Source organism: Seriola lalandi, unplaced genomic scaffold (genome assembly GCF_002814215.2).
Source record: "Seriola lalandi dorsalis isolate HSWRI2012SDOR001 ecotype SW California unplaced genomic scaffold, Sedor1 jcf7180002054313, whole genome shotgun sequence".
Lineage (NCBI taxonomy): Eukaryota > Metazoa > Chordata > Actinopteri > Carangiformes > Carangidae > Seriola > Seriola lalandi.
Window position 1 is genome coordinate 507,979 of NW_019524866.1, and position 19,187 is coordinate 527,165.

The 19,187-nt window shown below is 41.2% G+C and overlaps 1 protein-coding gene across 1 annotated transcript in view; it reads left to right on the top strand.

Moving 5' to 3' along the window:
• Positions 1-1,383: 1,383 nt before the first annotated feature.
• nox4 (NADPH oxidase 4) overlaps positions 1,384-19,187 on the top strand; it is a 21,698-nt gene continuing 3,894 nt past the window's right edge. Inside the window, exons 1-16 of the mRNA XM_023406604.2 lie at positions 1,384-1,847; positions 2,211-2,306; positions 6,342-6,452; positions 6,944-7,028; positions 8,686-8,783; positions 9,158-9,185; positions 9,420-9,492; positions 10,915-10,995; positions 12,765-12,924; positions 14,073-14,237; positions 14,436-14,498; positions 15,328-15,388; positions 16,343-16,424; positions 17,685-17,804; positions 17,917-18,025; positions 18,985-19,053. Coding sequence (XP_023262372.1) covers positions 1,791-1,847; positions 2,211-2,306; positions 6,342-6,452; positions 6,944-7,028; positions 8,686-8,783; positions 9,158-9,185; positions 9,420-9,492; positions 10,915-10,995; positions 12,765-12,924; positions 14,073-14,237; positions 14,436-14,498; positions 15,328-15,388; positions 16,343-16,424; positions 17,685-17,804; positions 17,917-18,025; positions 18,985-19,053 — 1,458 coding nt within the window. The 5' untranslated portion in view covers positions 1,384-1,790. The remainder of the gene's footprint in view (positions 1,848-2,210; positions 2,307-6,341; positions 6,453-6,943; positions 7,029-8,685; positions 8,784-9,157; positions 9,186-9,419; positions 9,493-10,914; positions 10,996-12,764; positions 12,925-14,072; positions 14,238-14,435; positions 14,499-15,327; positions 15,389-16,342; positions 16,425-17,684; positions 17,805-17,916; positions 18,026-18,984; positions 19,054-19,187) is intronic.

Genomic DNA, 19,187 nt, shown 5'->3' on the forward strand with positions numbered 1-19,187 from the left:
ATTTTATACACTCCACGACCAAAGATTACACCCATATGTGATTAAACACTTCATTTAAAAACCATGGGCTTCCGCTCTTCAGGGAATACTTCCAACAACATTCAGGAACCTTTCCCCGGGGTTTGGTTTCCATTCAGCCTCAAGACTACTCCCCACAGGTGTTGGATGATGAGACCTGGTTCTCAGTCATCATTCCACATTCATCCTAAAGGTGCTGGATGGGTTTGAGTCCAGGGCTCTTCCACACCAAACTCACTAATTAGTTCATATAGAAACAGGAAATTACATTCCACAACTGCTGCCACAAAGTTAAAAGCACGCTGTAGTTGCTAAAACAGTCTCACTTCAAAGGGCTGCAGTAGCTCTCTCCGAAGCTTCACTCACTTGCTGATAAAGATGACATGATTTGAGTGGAGGATGTTGTGGATATTGTTTCATAGTGGTCATACAGTGTACCAGATGTCTTGACCTATTTAATCTGAGGTTCATGTTCTTTTATTTTTTAACAAGCATGTATATATGTTGGCAATATCCTTTATTTCAAGATAAATATTTGATTAGAGAGATATTTTCTGTCACAGCTTCAGCTGCGTTTTGCATTACAGACACTAGATGGTGCAGACAGCCCAGAGGATGACCTAGTACATTCAAATTGTGAGGTGCGTAAACATGGAAATGAGTGGCTTCTTTCTCTAAAACATCAGATCATTAATCAACAAATTTATACACTCCAGCTAGTCAACTAAAGCCAATAACAGCAGCAATAACGTGTCAGCATTTTATTTATTTTCTAACGGTAAGGTAAAGGTTTTATGTTATAACTAATAGCTTTATTAAATAGTTTACTCATATCTTATACATCGGTTTTAACCTATCAATAACAAGAAATTGGGTTGCCAGTTTATACAAATCTCAAAGACTGTATGGTTTCTATTTGATATCGCTGCTGTTACAGATTTTGGTAAAATGTTAATTAATCAATTCATTGGTCTGTCGCTATAATAAGCCATCCAGTCTGTGCTTAACAAGTCATTAATATTGAGTTTTACTAGGCTAATCTAATTTGCAATTAGAAATGTTAAGAAGTCATTAACATTGAGTTTTAATCATAAAATCTAAAGTTGCTAAAGTTGTCTGAAGTAATTACGTTAAACTGATGAAATATTCATTCCCTTAATGGGTTTACCAAGTTCCAACTCACCTTAATTTATTTATTCATTTATTATTTTTTAGATAAAAGTCACAAATATGGAATATACTGTATGTTTATAGGCCCGCCTCAGTGAGACAAGTGAGTCTATGGCTCCCTCTAGTGGCATGGAGGAGCAGCGAGGCGCGGTGGATCTTTGTTTATTGTTCCCCTGTCTATCCTGTTATCTTTATTTGACCCGGTGTAGTTTTTAGTCAGGATGTTTGGGCGGTGCTGCTCTGTCGCCGCTCAGGCCTAGTGTGGAGCAGGCTGAAGTGAGATGAGTAGACAGTGGGAGATGCGGTGGTGCGCAGCTCTTCACCGCTGAGACTTGTTTGGTTTGGGGGGCATGAGAAGTCTAAAAGCGCTCAGAGCAGACAGGAGCTGCGTAACGGAGGCAGGACGGAGCAGACACCGGCCGGTCTGTGGACGCTACACACACACCCACACACACACTCACACGCACACACACACGCGCGCGCAAACAGGCAGACGGATAGAGAGAGAGAGAGAGCTGCCGGGAGGACGGGTCTGTACCTCTCAGCCACACCGAGGCTTTGGTGAGAAGTTTGGGCAGCTGCTCAGACCCTGAGAGGGCATCATGGTCGTGTCGCTGCGGAGCTGGGTCGCCAACGAGGGAGGAAAGCATCTGGTCCTGGTGGGAAAAAATACTTTTCGTCAGAGATTTCAAAGCTGTTCAGCTCCACGTTCAAATCGTATGCTACGAACGGATTTGTCTGGTTTACCTGTTAATGAGCTTTTACAGCGCGTTTTCTCAAGACAACTTCTGACAAGTTCTGAGGAAAAACCACTAAGTCAGGCACTAAATGAATTGAGTATTGGTCAGTTTGTCACTGCTCAATAGTGAGTTCATTATACTGTATCCATACAGCCTGCTACAAGCATTATTGTATATGCCAAGGATTAACATTTCTTTAAGATCAAATGTAGCTAAGTGATGGTTAGACTATACTGTACATGCTGTGCCATTTGAAGATTATGTGTATGTGTGTGTGTGTAGATGCTGTGGTTGGGAGCTAACACCTGGCTGTTCCTAAAGACCTTCCTGCTCTATTTCAATGGACAGCAGTATCACTACCTCTACAAGATGCTCGGGGTAAGACCTGACACATTAACATACAGCCCATAGGCTACTACAATCATTATTTTCCTCATATGTTTTAATATTTAATTTACAATTAAGTATTAATTTAAAAGAGTCCTACCATCAAAAATAATGTTTTTTTTTTGTTTGTTTGTTTGTTTGTTTTGTTTTTTTAAATCTGTAGGTCAGTGTTCCTTTGCTGTATATACATGTATATGTAGTTTTTGATTATAATACCTCTTATGGATGACTGGTGAGATTCTCTCATCTCTGGGCTGAAAGGCTGACAAATTGCACTGGTGCATATCTGTGTGTGGGAGAAAGAAAACTGAGCACTAAGTGAACTGTGTATATGTTTTCTTTAGCCAATTAATCAAGCTGCAACCTACGTAAAACCAGAGACACAGTGATGGATATTGCTATGGAGTTCTAGTTGGGCTAATCAGATCTAATTGATATTCCGGAGGACACTTCATTTTAAGGCTTCTTGTAACATCTGTTGCCTGTTACCTGCACTTCCATGCACTACATTAGTAAAACTTAACCACAGCCATCATATTGAAACTCACTGATCCTCACTGCCTCATCAGCATATCTAGGTTTGTAGATTTTGATTGTGTGCACATAGATTAATCTATATTCTCACTGCGGACAAAATTTTTTAAAAAGTAGCAGTTCAGATGTAAAGAAATGAATAATAAGTTGCATCAGCACAAAAATGGAATATTAAAAATTATATTTACAAGTGCAGTGAGTATCACCAATAACAGAGAAACATACACTGCTTTTGTAATGTTTGCATCTTCATACTGTATATCATGGATGGATCATGTGATGCTTTTTTAGTAACTGTCCAGATGGCAATGAGGTTGGAAGCACAGCCTGAATAAGCTGACAAAACCTGCTGCTGTATTCAGTGGCTTCACATATTTCTATTAATATCTCTGAAAAAAGTTTAGCGATGGATGGTCGTCTGTCACATGCAGCTTTAATGAGTCTGAGTTATGACTATAAACTCTGTGACAGCAATTAGCCGTGTCTGTGTGTGTGTGCGTGTGTGTGTGTGTGCGTGCGTGCGTGCGTGTGTGTGTGTGTGTGTGTGTGTGTGTGTGTGTGTGTGTGTGTGTGTGTGTGTGTGTGTGTGTTCATCAGTTGGCCAGTCTGTGCCGAGTCCAGGGCTGGCCAATAGTGACATGACCCTGGACACACACACACACACACACACACACACAAGCACATGGAATCAGGATTTTGATGCATGCTAACCCACGTGAGCCTTCGTGTAATTGTTGTCACAAGTTCATGCTGGTGTGTCTGCGTGTGTGTACGTGTATGTGTTTGTTCCAAAGAAAACATTCCTTGACTTTTGGAGAAAATCCTACAAATACCACTGACATTACTGTCCAATCACCTGAGACTTTTCCGTCATGTCAGAAACCTGTGTTTGCATCATATTGCTGAGTTTATTCAAGTTCTGCCAAACAACAAAGTTAGTATCACTTTTTTTTTTGTCCAATAACCCAAGAACAGTGATTTTATGTTTATATTATAAAAAGGAAGACTCTGTATACTTTAGTCCAATGCAAGTATTTACTAAGAGGCTGTGCTTTAAGCCACTAGACCTATTGAGGGCTTCATTATTAGATACTTGCAATGACCCTAAATGTTGCCCATTGAAAGAAAGAATGTATGTGCAATATAAAATGTGATATCACTTTGCAGGTGAAGGGGAGAATGTGGATCACAACATTCATTTCATTAGAATACATTGCAGTTTTTTGAGTTTCAGTACTGGTACATAACAGCTTTAAAACATAAAGGATACAGTATGAAGATTGAGCAGAGGAAACGATTTGTGCAGCATGAAATAAGTGGCCGAATAAGATGTGGCAGCAAGCAGCATGTGTGAGCTATTCATGCACTGCCTGTACAGTGGGAGGCACAGGGGAGAGAGAGGGGCAAGTGTGGGCACGCCTCTGGCTTTAACTGAATGCCTTGCCACAGGGCTGAAGTTTTTGTGTGTGTGTGTGTGTAGCTGAGTGTGTGTATATGAACGAGAGTGTGAGTGTTTGTATGTGTCCTCGGGCGAGATGGAGATGTATTTCAAAGCTTTAATGCTGCTGAAGGGGATTTCGATTTAACTTCAAAAAGCATCTTATCTTATTCAGCTGGTTAGTGTGTGTGTATGTGTGTGTATGTGTGTGTGTGTGTGTGTGTGTGTGTGTGTGTGTGTTTTGGTTGTCCGGGGTTCAGGGATGTACAGAAAGCAGGATATCTGATCTCCTGCTTGTGGTTTTGCCGTCAGCTGCTTTTCTTTGGGAAGCTGTATTGAGTGAATGTGTGTGGGGAGGTTTTTAAAGGGTAAACGGATCAGACTTTTTAAGTTCATTGTAGCTGACCTTCACTTGCACTGTATAGATTTTAACTTTGACCTGTTTGCATGCTCCATTTTTATATTTCAGAAACCCTGCAGCATGTCTTGCACTTCCATCTCTTTCAGTTAGTTGTGCTATAAATTATGATCCCTCGTGTCCTCATTGACTGGAGGCGGTTTATCATTTCTCTTGTTTAATGATTTAAAACTGGTTTCTCCAGTTGGGAGGTCAGTGGTGGCAGCGGGTAGGATGAAACGTATGTCTTCAGTAGATACTCTTCAGAGTATCCCTTAAAATGTTGCACTACAGCTTCACACATGAGTTGTCTCTCCTCCCTTACTCCTCTGATCTACACACACACACACCGTCATCTCACACTGGTTGTTTCAGTTTCTTAGGGGTAATCAGAAGAGACGGCACCAGTGGTGCACACAGAGGCTGCCAAGAAAGTGTTTAAATGTGCTGAGTTTAGCAGACGCCGAAGTACATCCAGTGTTTCCGCTTGAAAACAGCTTCGATCATTTCGCTGTAGCTTGAGATTTGTAAAGCCAGATTACACGGCTGACATCCCTCCCGTGTCCCTTCAAGTAAGCTGCACACTTTTCATCCTGGTCTGAGATGCAGTGGTAATATATCACTGCCTTTTTCTTTCACTGCCTGAACCTAACCTAGCCTTTAATGCACAGATGACAAATTGTAAAATCTGTGTGCACTGGTGTCAGAAACTGAATCTGTCTTTGCCTGTACAAACATCACCATCAGAGAGTAGAATCCAAAAGAGTTTGTTTATTCAGAGATGATCTGTGAGGTGAGTCACAACTCAATCAGATCTGAACAAACAATCATACTACACATATTTGTGGATTCAATATGACTCACACTTTCCCTTAACTTTGATGTCCACTGTGAAGAAATGTCCATAAATCCAATTAGAATAAAAGACGAGAATGAAAGAACTTTCCTGAGAATCAACATGTTCGTTTTCTTTTGTATCAAAGTAATCCAGTTGTAGTTCTCAGTATATCCATGGCTATGGTGCAAAAAGGAACTGCCACTAGCTAATTAATTTGTCATACTTTTAATAGTGGCTTGTATTTTCCCAGTGTTGAAAGCCTATGAAAATTGAGACAAATAGTATTTTACTGTAACTATAGTGTAACAAACTTTATAAATTGGAGTAGGAAAACACAAAATTGCACAAACATTCATGAGTCTGTCTTTGCACACAGTTTAATTGCATTCAGTAGTGTAGGACGCAGTGACACAGTTTTCTTATTGATTATCTTTTAAAATAAATTAACTCTAACTTCATATGAGATTTTTAAAGAATATTTTAAATATTCTTTTAAGCAGTTATTGACCAGTGAAGTCATCATCCAGCAGAGTGATTTGCCTAAAGGAAGAATGTTTCCTAGCTTTCCATACTGAGAAGGACAAAGATGGTTTTAAAAAACCCTGTGTAGCAGGGAAATCGTGCTTCAAGCCCTTAGTGCGCACACTGAATAGTCCAAATCTGAATAGGAACAACTCAAAAGAGTGTGTTTATAATCCACAAGACCCTTATCACTTTACATCCACTGAATAGGCCCTATTGCAGCAACCTGCCTAACAATATATGTGTGTGTGTGTGTGTGTGTGTGTGTGTGTGTGTGTGTGCGTGTGTCTTTCCCAGCTTGGTCTATGCATTAGCAGGGCGTCTGCATCTGTGCTGAACCTGAACTGCAGCTTGGTGCTGTTGCCCATGTGTCGCTCCCTGCTCACCTTTGTCCGAGGAACACACATGGTGAGAAGAGAAACTGAGGGTTAAAGGGATAGGTAGAAGGATGGAGTGATGTCATGTCAGTCACACTGAGGAAAATTTTATTTGAAAGAGAAAATTGATCAGAAGTTACAATGTCTACAGCTGTGGCTAATTTTATATCCTTCAAAATAAAGGAACTCTTATCACAAGGTAGTTTCAGATGAGGGAGAAACTTTTTATTGGTTAAAAAATGGGCAGCTACACCACATTTTATCATATGTCACTTAGAAAGATATGGGGTTTGTTGAAAAGCCTGTGATGGTGTTCTAGTTAGTATCTTTTTGTGTAAACCTACCTAGAAATTACCTGCTGCCCTGAGCTTAATTAGTGAGATTTTGATGTAAAATTGCAAGAAAACAGTTGAAGATTTGGTGCATTATTTGTAAAGATTCATAATGTCTTATGGTTCCCATGAATCCGTGGTTTGAAAATAACTCTGTTGTCTGTGTTTCCATACACACGAACTCACGCAGGTATCGAGCAGAAAGACACGCAGACTGCTGGACAAGAGCAAGACCTTCCATGTGGCCTGTGGAGTCACCATCTGCATCTTTTCTGGTAAAAACTGTCACTTATCAGTGCAGCTAATGTATCACTGGGTGTGTAAAATGTGTGTTGGGGTGTGTGTGTGTGTGTGTGTGTGTGTGTGTGTGTGAGTATGTAAAGTGTGGATAAATGGACCCAGGCTGGCTCAGCATTCCTGGGGTACCAGCTGTGATGTCCTCCCAGCTGGTCATGTGTGTTGTTGCTGTCAAGTCACTGTGTGTGTGTGTGTGTGTGTGTGTGTGTGTGTGTGTGTATGTGTGTGTCTGTGTGTTCTTGCTGTTCTTGAGAGTCTCCTCTCATAACATCATGGGAGCTCCTTGCAGCTGTGTGTCCGTCGGGTCTCCGGTTTACAAGCTTCTTCCTTTTATTCATCAGTCAGTGACGGGCGTTTTTTTTTTCTGAGGAGCTGGCTCATATCTGAAGTTTTACAGTAACACATGAGAGTCTCATGAAAAAAGACGAACTACGAGTTTAGTTTGCACCAGCCACCTACATATAACAACTTGCTGTGTGCTTTTCTTCGGCAGTGATCCAAGCTTATACAGAGGTCCTTCTCTGGTCTAAAGATCTGTTGACTAGTAATATTGTGATGGTGGCTGATGGGATTTGGGATGTAAAACAGTTTGCTTTGTACCCATTATAATAAAATTTTTGCATGCCCAAAAGCCTTTGAATTTAAAAAGCCCATTTTCTTACACTCCATGTGCCTTTATGTTATGAATTTTGGGATGACAATGCTCCTCCAGAGCCACAGAGGATGTTATACAAAAACTGAGTCATTTGTATGTGAAACCAGTGGAGGTAGCACTAAATACAAAGTACAGATGAGGGTGATCAGAATTAGTTCACTTAATACCAAAAATGTCAAGCTCATGCTGGTGTTGATGCTGCATTGTTTGAGGATCATGACTGTTTGTTTAAAAAAATTCATGGCAATCCACCCAATAGCTGTTGAGATATTTCAGTCTGACACTGCTATCCATAGAGCCAATAGAACGATGGAAATAAAAGAAGTGCAAGAGCTGGCATCTGTTCTTCACTATTACATCATCTGTAAAGCTTAAGCCTTCTTTCACCATTACCATACACACACACACACACACACACACACACATGTCTCTTCCCTTTAGGCTACGTTCTCATGTTCTAATAGCGGAGTGCCGAAGTTCTGAGACAACAAATGACAATGAAGACTTAGAGGCACTAGGGATGGCAGAGAGACATAGACTGAGACAAGACAGAGAGAGAGAAAGAGAGAGGGGGGGGGGCAGTGGGAGTGAGAAAGGATGTGAGTGAGAAAAAAGGACCCTTGTGTCTCATGATTACGCCCTCTAATTCCATCAGCTGTCGAACGGCTGCATGGTTAGCCTATGATGTCAGGAAAGTGTGTGTGTGTGTGTGTGTGTGTGTGTGTGTGTGTGTGTGTGTGTGTGTGTGTGTGTGTGTGTGTGAGTTCGTGTCAGTGAGTCAGGAGGATGTTTTGCTGACTTTCTGCTGAATAGACAAAGAGATGTTTGTACAAGTGCTCGCTTGCAGCTCATTTTGATCATTATAATTAATTGTTTGTCTGTCTGAAGCAGAGGTGATGTTCGGCATAGCTGCTAGTGCCTGTGCACAAAAATGTGTGTTTTAAATCAGTTTTGTGTAACCCCTCACTCTCCTTCTCTAGTTGTGCATGTGTCTGCTCACTTGGTGAATGTCGTGAACTTCAGTGTAAGCTACTCCGACGACTTCCCTGCTCTCAATTTGGCTCGGTACAGAGGAGAGGTGAGACACAAACTCATATTTGTACACTACTACATTTAAACTCAGCCTTCTGAGTAAGTGAGGAAAACGTAAACATCTTCCAAATATGTCCTCACACACATCATGTGCCACGGAGAGCCTTCAAACTGCAGGTTTTCAATCCAATCAAAGACTCCACCAACTGATTAGCACGCTTTCAAGTAGAGGGGAGGAACTTAGCAATAAAGTCACCTACTGAAGTGATGTATTGGAATGAAGCCTGCGGATTGTTTACTCTCCATAGTACGGAGTTGGTTGTTCCTGCAACATCTAAAACGCAAATTAGTCCTTACAAAAATATGCGTTGAGGATAAGATGAACAAACAACTCTTTCTTTTGTTGCATTTCCTTCCCAGGATCCCAAGCTGATCATTCTGACCACAAGTAAGAGGGACTACTCTTTCTTATACAGTATTTAATATAGACCAATACACTATAGTCCTCTCTTTCTCTCTCTCTTTAAATATTTTCTTCCCTGTGTTTCTTATTCTTGCCTCTTTTCTTGGGTTTTCTGTGAGTATAAATCTCCCATTGAAGATGAGTACATGTATGTGCCCTAGGATGTTAAACTTACTTGTTGACTTTGTCTCTGCTCTCTCATCGGTTGATTCTCCTTAGTCCCAGGAGTCACGGGTGCTCTGTTGGTTCTCATCCTCTTCCTGATGTTCATGTCCTCCTCCTACTGTGTACGGTAGGTCCCCTTACCCACCATCCTCCGTCAAAATCATCAGAGTTCTTTTGTTATGTGCTGTGTCACAGATGTGTTAAGAGAGGTGGATGCAATTTGGCAAATGCTACATGCAGCAGTGTTTTACCCATAGAAAACCATTATACATTTTTTGTGCTTAAATACATGTGCCTCTGCCTCTGTGTCGTCTGCTTCTCTCTGCATGTGGGTACATATGGGTGCACCCATGCTTTTGTCTTTCTGCTGTGTTTATGACTCTCTTGTTTGTGTGTGTGTCTGTGAGTCAGAGAGAGAGAGAGAGAGAGAGAGAGGGAGAGATGAAGAGAGAAATGGAGGAAGGAAACCATAAGGAGACATGCTAACAGCGGTCTATGAGCAAATCCCCACTAAATGTTCCACTCTCAGCTCTGTCATTACTGAGGTCATAGTGGGTCAACCACTCTGCATGTGTTTGTCTTAACTCATGCAGGTGTGTATGACTTGTGTGCATGTGTGTGCGCTCTCCTAGCTTTCCTCAGTAATTGAACATAGGATAAGAGGCTTTTCCAGACCACTTAAGGCTTTAGATAAGAGTTTGGGTAAGTGGCTGGAGTGGTGGGAGGATGGCTGCAGCACACCAGAGGAATACCTGCATAATGTGTCGACTGATCCAGTGTTATTAACACACATTAATGTCCACAAGGTTATTTACATATTTTGTAAATTACAATTCTTTGCATCAGCATTTTTACCCTTTAACATCATAACTAATTATATACTAAGTCCAGTGCAGTTTGTCTATATAAACAGAAAACAGCAAAGTCACAGGTCATTGGCACAGGATCAATACACTAAAGTCAATTAATCAATTTATTTAAAAATTTAGAATAAATAAATAAATTTCATTTAACTTCTGCTGCAAATCCCTATCCATTTTCTGGGGTTAACATCCTTGGATTATGACAAAGTGACCACTGATAAGGGGCTAACACACATCTTTTTAGATGATTTAGAATGACTTATGCTGCTCAGTCCTTGTGGAGTCCCTGTATAGAAACAGGATATACTTAAAGAAAACAAACATGAAAGAAGTTGCAATCAAAGAGGAAGAACACAGTGTTTATTGCGGGGGGGGGTGGTTCCTTGTGTGTAATGACCCCTTTAATATTGACCTCTGGAGTCCTGCTTACTCAGGCTCTGAGCTGGGACTCTCTGCGTCTGCTCCTGAACAAACTACGTCCTCATTTTCTTCTTTTGTTGTCTCTGCTTGTTTTCTTTCTTGCCTCCTCCTGTTTCCTTTTGTCATGTTTCCAGGTTATTATTACTCATTTACTTCTATGTTTTTGGTTGTTATTTCTCTTTTAAAACAACCTTGGTCTGAAGTAGAAGTAAGAGTTTCATTGAAAATAATAATGTATGTTGGCATTTTCCACTTTTTTTTTTCAGGGTGTCCAACTATGAGATCTTCTGGTACACACACAACCTCTTCATCATCTTCTACATCATCCTTATGGTGCACATGGTCGGGTAGGTCTCGGGGCTTAGCCCACTGAAGGCTGCACTAAATCTACATGTGTGGGTGTGTGTTTGCCTGTGTGGGTGTGTATGTGGGTTTATCTCTGCAGGAGTCGCTGAGTTTTTCTTCACTGTGGGTACAGTTTGTCCCCATCTTAACCTCAGAGATAAGAATTTGCTTCACTTATGAATGTCAGCAAATATAGGAGACTCCCGCTGGACAGCTGGAGACATCTCAAACTTTCTTTCAGTAGCTTAAACCTCATTCACAAAATCATGTTTCTCTCAGCTTTTCCCTCAGTATAACAGCTCCATCGTCTTGTACTAACAGTTTTCATTTCATGAAATCATGCAATGGTGTACTGACTCACTTCATAAAAAATATTATATTATTGACTTATTCAGTATGAAAAATCATGTCACTTATTCAACACAAAATGTCATTTCATTCCTTGTTATGACAAAGTTTTTCATATAATCAGGGTGCAGGATTTTTTTTTTGCTCATTTTCGGTGACAGTCACTCACCTGCTGTACCCTACTACTTTTGAAATGATGTCCATTTTAAAAATATTTTCTTGAGCAAATTTTGGGAAATTTTTTATTAGGTGACATTTATGGTCGCAGGCCCGAACAGACACAGACATACAAACACAATCACACTTTCTTCACAGGCAACTTTCCATTACACATGATCTTCATGCTTTTGCACATTTGCCAATTTTGATTGGCTGAATGCACATTCACACATGCATTTCTATCATAGTCATTTAAAAAAGTGTAATATAATGTAAATATCACTATACTGCCATTCTAACATATAAGGAAACAAACATTTGCCTTGGCACACATTCACTTTTTCTTTATTTTGTATATAAGAGGTCCCAATGTTGTTGTAACAAGACTCAATACGTAGTATATGGCTGGACTGTGTATGGTCAATGTGCGAAAATGAGGAGGTACTAGAAAGCTGTTGTGGAACAGCTGTAAAAAAACTGACATTGTGTCGTATTTGCATTCTACCTAGTGTCAGCTGGTTTCAACTCTTTATCAGTTTGCTTCTCTCCTACTCTTCTGTGCTCACATACAGCAATTCTCATTTACATGTTTTTCTGTTTCTGTTATCAGACAACGGAACAAGTATGAAGTAGTGACTGAAACGCGGCCCATTAAGACTACATGTTAACTTCCAAGCCATTTCTAAGCTGCTGCTCTGCTGCTGCTAAAATCCTGATTTTATAACCGCGATGTCTTCTTACAAAATCACCCGCCCTCTCACACAGACACAAACTGCTACTATGCCTCTCTGCCACTCACTGAACAGAGTAGACTCGAGAGAGGTGCGCCTCACGCATGTGGGGCATTACTGCCGATGCTCTTTTATGGAAAGTATCTAAGGTTTGTCCTAAGAGTCATGAGATTTGTTGATTTTGTTTTGAGAAAAAGTTTCTAAATCTAGCGACAGTGCTAAGATGGAAACACTGCAGGCTGTAAATATCCCCCCTAATAGAGACTGTTTGTGCTGCTTGGTTTTGAAAGAGCAACAGCTGATGGGGAAACTCCAAAACTTGGCCAGCTGACCAATGCTTTAACTTGATCACTCAACTCTATCACTCACTCAGTCAGTCACAGACGTTTGCGTTTATAGGACTGGCCCCACTGTTGCAGTCCAGCCAAAAAGTGGATCATAATACTCAATGCATAATTATAAGGAGGTATTATGCATAAGTTACTATGAAATAACCAAACTAACATCACCTTGATTCATGTCTTTTCCACCAGTGGAGCTTTGAAGTATCAGACCAACATAGAGGCCCACCCTCCTGGCTGCCTCAGAGCCAATCAGAGCAGCACAGAGTCGCAGGGCAAAGAGCTGGACCAGGGTGAAGATGAAGAGAGGAGATGCATAGAGGAGGCTCACTTCCAACCACACTACCCTCAGGTGTGTGGGTGTGTGGGCGCCTGCTACGCGTATCCTGGCATTCAAATTGATTTGTGTGTGTGTGTTGGGTTGAAAGAAGTGCTGTCTGTGTGTAAGTGTTGTGCACGTGTGCTGAGTTTGGGAAGTGTCGGAGGGAGTTTATTAGAGGTGTAGTGCTGTTAGGGAGGAGCAGACATCCTCTTTCTACATCAAGGCATGTGTTTGTGTGTGTTTCTTCCCGCGTGTGTGATTATGTGTTTGCACATGGTCGTTAAGCAACAAACTGGTTCCATAAAATCCCCTTTATACCCGATTGTGCTCCCAAAGCTTTACTGGAGCTGTGGGCAATTAGTCTGCCACAGGTAACTGCCGGCAGAAAGAAACAGAAACACCACCCACTGTGATGGAGAGGTAGATAGATTTAGCATGTATTTTCAGGAATGTCTTTCTTGGCCCAGGTTTGATTCAGAGCCCCCTTGTGTCACTGTAATGGGAACAAGTTGTGAGAATTGGAAAGCTTTGATAGACAGCAACTGATACAGCCTAATCCCAAAGCTTCCTGTATCAGGGCTGATTCTCGTCATATCGCACGGACGGTGATTATGTGCAGCCTAGTGGGGATAAAAAGTTTTTAAGTCAGCCTCATAGTTGTAATTTCAAGGCTGAGTTTCTGACAGCTAGGAACAACAAAAATATGTATGAACTGGTTGCAAAATGTCTGCAGAGCCACCACTGCAGGCAGTTACATCTAAAGAAAATCCAAATGTAACATTAATGCAGTCGATTTACCTAATTAAACGGGAGCAGTACACTGTCTATTTATATCTGTTTTCAAATATGTAACACATTAAAAATAGTAAATTTACATTTATCTGCTGTGACTGTAAGGCAATCGACAAGTGTAACCATCTAGGAATAATGTATGAACGTAATGTATGAATGTAAATAAACTGAGATTTTCCTGCTTTAAAGGAAAACCATGATTTGTTGCTGAGATCTCTGATCACTTAAAACAGACCCAACAAAGATGACAATGACCTTCCGTTAACTTTTTGTGTGGCTTACTGTAAAAATGAAGCGTTTATTTGATGTGGAAAGTCTCATGTGTGATAACGAGTGTAGTTTTGGCATTGTCATTTGTGCTGCGTTGTGTCTCCACGTGTGCTTAGACATGGCTTTGGGTGACCGGCCCTCTCTGTCTCTACTGTGCGGAGCGCTTCTACCGCTACATCAGGAGCAGTGACCCTGTTACCATAGTGACGGTCATCAGGCATCCCTGTGATGTCTTTGAGTTGCGCATGCTAAAGAAGAACTTCAGAGCTCGTCCTGGACAGGTTAGAGGACTTGACGTGTATTTATCGCCAAAAATTTTGTTTTTGTTAGATCTCACTTGTATTTTATTAGGAACTTTACTAATTCTTCCTTTGTTTCCCTCCCTCTTTCTCTCACCCCCTCTCGAATCCCCCTCTTCTCTTTCTTCCCCTCTCTCTCTCTGTCATCCTGCTGTCGCCCTGTTCTTCTCTTTTTCTCAGTATATTCTTCTTAACTGTCCAGGTGTCTCTTCATTTGAGAACCATCCCTTCACACTTACAACGGTAAGACTTTATGAAACTCTCCAACGCGCTGCAACACATTCCTCCCTCATGACTCAATGCAAACACACACACACGCATACACACACACACACACACACACACACACACACACACACACACACACACACACACACACGTTTTTACAGTTTCTTAAAATTTCTTCCCCCTGGCAAAGAAACATGCAGTCCTTTGTCTGTTTCAACATCCTGCCCCCTCTACTGTCGGCTGGCACTTGATTGACAGCTGGGTCGTGCAGTAGTATTCAGTTTCAGGTTGTTTATTGATGGTTTCAGATTTAGTCCAGATTGTATGAGACAAAGGCAGAAGATAAAGAAACAAGTTTCTGCTTAGACAGCATACAGGGATGGACTCAGACTCATTTACACACACTCGTTCACAAAGAGACACACACACGCACGCGCACAGACACACACGTATACTGTGTGCATGCCTGCGCCTGGTGTGTTATGGAGCTTTGAGGACGAGGGCAGAGAATCACACTGACAGAGAGCAGACAGACCCCTGAGGCTAGTAACGCTGTCTGCCAACAGGAAGGGTGTGTGTGTGTGTGTGTGTGTGTGTGTGTGTGTGTGTTTGTGTGTGTTTGTGTGTGTGTGTCCATGACTGTGTTTGTGTGTGCATTGTTAAATGTAATGAAAAGAACTGTAGCTATGCTGTGTATATGTGCTCTGGATTGCGTGTTTGTGTGCATGTCTGTGTCTCTTGTATTAGTTGCATATGTATGTGTGTATGTGTGTGTGTGAGTGTGAGTGTGTGTGTGAGTGTGTGTTTTGCTGTGACTCATTGTTTGCTCTCTAACTCCTCACAGTGTCCCACAGAGAACAAGGAAACTTTTGGCATCCATCTCCGAGTCGTGGGAGACTGGACTGGTGGGTTCACACAAACGCATGCACACACACACACGCACACACACACACACACACACACACACACACACACACACACACACAAATGTACTTTTTCGGTAATGCATCCTCCCCAGAGAGGAGAGGTAATGAAGAGGAGGACAAAAAACAAAATGATCTCCATCCTGTCGACTCTGATAAGTAACAGCAAGAGTGAGTGTCTGTTTGTCTGTCCTTTTCTCTGTGTTTCTGCACATGTAAGCCTAAGTAAGGTCCCCTGTCTGTGTCTATGCTGTGTGTGTGTATGTGTGACTACTCCTTTATCTTGATGCTAGCATGGTTCCCACAGTTTTTTGGTCTGGTTGAAAAACTGTATTTGTCATGAGTACACAACCGCAACACACACAGTTTGTTTACGTTTGCAGAGGTTGTAGGATTTCAGTTAAACTAAAGAGCTGGAAAACTGGAATCAGTAGATCAGTAATAAAATACACAATGCTTCACATACACATGCAGTATGTTAGAGAAAGGAAAAGTCACTGGTGTCATCCTGCGGTCAATAAAAGATAACCTGTGTGTTGTGCATTTATGCAGCAGAATCCAAAGGGACTCACTTCTAGAGGAAGCTGTGGGCCTTGGGGGGGGTTGTCACAAAGGCAAGAACATGTCCACTCATTTCCACTCACTGCTGTACATATGCACACAGACACATGCTTTCAGAACACAGGAAGGGAATTCGATTTGTTTATGTTGGCCCCTTAATCTGCTATGACGCATGTTGTAAAGAAACACTGGAAAAACTGAACTAGGATGTATAGAAAGGACCCATAACTATGTATAGTAGTGGTATTTGTAAGACATAATACTGGCATTATGTATGACACTCTCTGTTCTTTGGGGTTAGACCAGTGGATTTATTAACTGTGCAATTACAAAGCCTCTCCTCTCCTCTCCTCTCCTCTCCTCTCCTCTCCTCAGAGCGGTTCACACAGCTGTTACTTCCTCAGCCAAGGATCGACTTGGAGATCCTTCCCATGGTGCAACAGAGGAGATACCCCAAGTACATTTTCTGTCTGTGTCTGTGACTGTGTGAGTGATGTGGCTGACATGATTTCTCATGAAAGCTCAGGATCACAGAGGGGTCAGAGGTTACGACCTCCTGACCTCTGACCCTGTGCTCTTCCTGCCCTGTGTTTGAGAGAGAGATAGGAGGAGATAGAGAGAGGGAAATGCGGGGTTGGAGAGAATGAGAGTTTGTTTTGTGAACGTAAACCAGAGCTAAACAAACCATCAAACAAACCCCCCCCCCCCGTTAAGTGGGCTGAGGTGTACAAAAGTGCACACTTACAGTCAGTTCATTTCCATTTACGTGTATACTGCAACTAGTCAACATGCATATTTATTATTTATGTATTTATCAATAACTATAACTCCTCTTGTGGACACGCATAAGTGGAAGCTGCTGTATAAACAGACAATGAATTAAAATAATGGAAGACACAGAAGGTTATAAATGCTGACAAATACTGTACATTAATAAACACTTGTCCTCACAGCTGCATACAACTACATTATACTGTGTTTATTAAATGGTAAATAGGAGGACTTAAAGTAAAGTTACAGGATAATCGATAAAGGCAGTAGGAAGCAGGAAGTGCTTACTATTTAAGACATTTTTCTTTCAAATGTCACCAATAAACCGATATTGTAATGTCTTTATACAACATTTTCAGCCATGAATAAAACTTTCTCAGAAGTGTTACTGAGCACAGGGTTTGTGATTATGTGAGAGTAAGGCTGAGCCAATCCTCACTTGGCCGTGTGGTGGGTGTTGGGGTGTGTTAAAGTGCTGCTGTAGCATTACTAACCATTTTCTGGGCTCAGTTTGGATGTATAACATTGTCTGAGCATATTTGGGTATACGTTGTTAATGCAGAGAAACGTTTTGGTTTGACTGTGCTTGATGATTTTGGATCTGTGTATTGAGTGTATGTGTGTATGAGAAAGGTGTATTTGTCTGTGTGTGTGTGTGTGTGTGTGTGTGTGTGTGTGTGTGTGTGTGTGTGTGTGTGTTTTGTGACACAAGTATTTGAGCAGCTGCTATAGAGAAGATGGGTGTCTGTGTCTGTCTTCACACACACACACACACACACACACACACACAAGCTGCACACAGACTGTGAGATCTCAAATGCAGGATGTTTGTCTGTGTATGTGTTTTTAACCCTGGGGGAAGAGTATAAATATATGTGTGCATATTTGCCCAGTTTCTTGGCTAATTTGCTTCTGTGTTTTTTTTTTGTCCACATCATATGTTCAGGCTTTACGTGGACGGTCCATTTGGAAGTCCATCAGAGGACGTGTTTAACTACGACGTCAGTCTGTGTGTTGCTGGTGGAATAGGAGTCACACCGTTTGCCTGTGTGCTGCATGCTCTGCTGTGAGTTGTGAAAAATGTCACATAATGGAAAGAGATGAATACTTTGAGAAAGTATTTGATGTTTCTTTTTTCTTTTTTTTTCTCCCTCCGCTGATCCCTGCTGTACACCCAGTGATGGTTGGACGGGGTTCAGGTTGCAGAGGTTGTATTTTGTTTGGGTCTGCAGGGAGCTTCAGTCCTTCTACTGGTTTGCTGAGCTGCTGTGTGCCCTTCATCACAAGGTCAGGACAAAGTCAGCATGCTGTAGCCTACATGTTATATTAATTAGAACATGGGAATTAAACTGTGGGTCATAATTAGAGTTTGGAAACCTTTTAGGTTCAGCATTTAGGATTTGTGTTTGCTTGAAGTCAGCACTGGGTCAGAAGATTCACTTTATGAGAGGATTAATTGAAAGTCTTTATTTGGCATTTTTTAATTGAACCACTGTCCCTCAAAATGTCTATGCCTGCCCTTGCTGATACTGTTCATTCAGAAAATGTAAGTTAAGCCAGTTTACTAGCAAAGATAATCCACTTGCCACAGGCTATTGGGGCCAGCAACTTTCCAATGTTGTGTGTGTTTGCTCTCAGACAGGTCAAAGAAAGTTTTCCAGGTTTTAAGTGGCAGGGGAAGGTCAGAGGTTATGAACGTAAAAAATCACTGATGCGCAGGGGAGTACTTACTGTGGCACCTGTGTTTTTAAGGTCTTATTAAAGTTTGTGTAGAAACATGGATTGATCAAATAAAAGCACTCATTAGGTCATGGTATCAAACTCTGCATAACTATAACTCTGAATTTACTGTCAACAATTAATTTTTCGTGTGTTTTTTGCAAAGAACGTTTTGGTATGCATAGTGAAACAGTCAGCAGAGCAGGCCCTAGCATGTATGTATGCATGTAGTATGTATAAAAAAGTTTTTCAAACAATATAAATTTAACAACTTTACTTTTTTTTTTTTTTACAGTTGTATGAGTAAAATGAGAAACATTAAAAGTCAAGGCCTTGCAGTAAAGGCTATTTTCACTGTCAGTTTGGTTGAATTTAACGCCATCTTGTGGCTGTTTACCTCTTATATTTGCAAGAAAGGCATTGAATAAATTTTGTATTTTTTCCTCAATGTCACTTTTCTAAATCAGTCCAAACTCATCTCACTACCACTAAACACTGAACTTTACATGTTTGTATGTGTCATTTAGCTTTGGCAGGAAAACAGACCAGACTACTTTAACCTGAAACTGTACGTCAGCCGGGCAGACAGTCTGCAGGTTGGTGACACACACACACACACACACACACACACACACACACACACACACACACACACACACACACACAGCGAGTCATCTTTTCATTTCATTATATTTCATATATTGTCTTCACACATTCATCTCTTCATTAT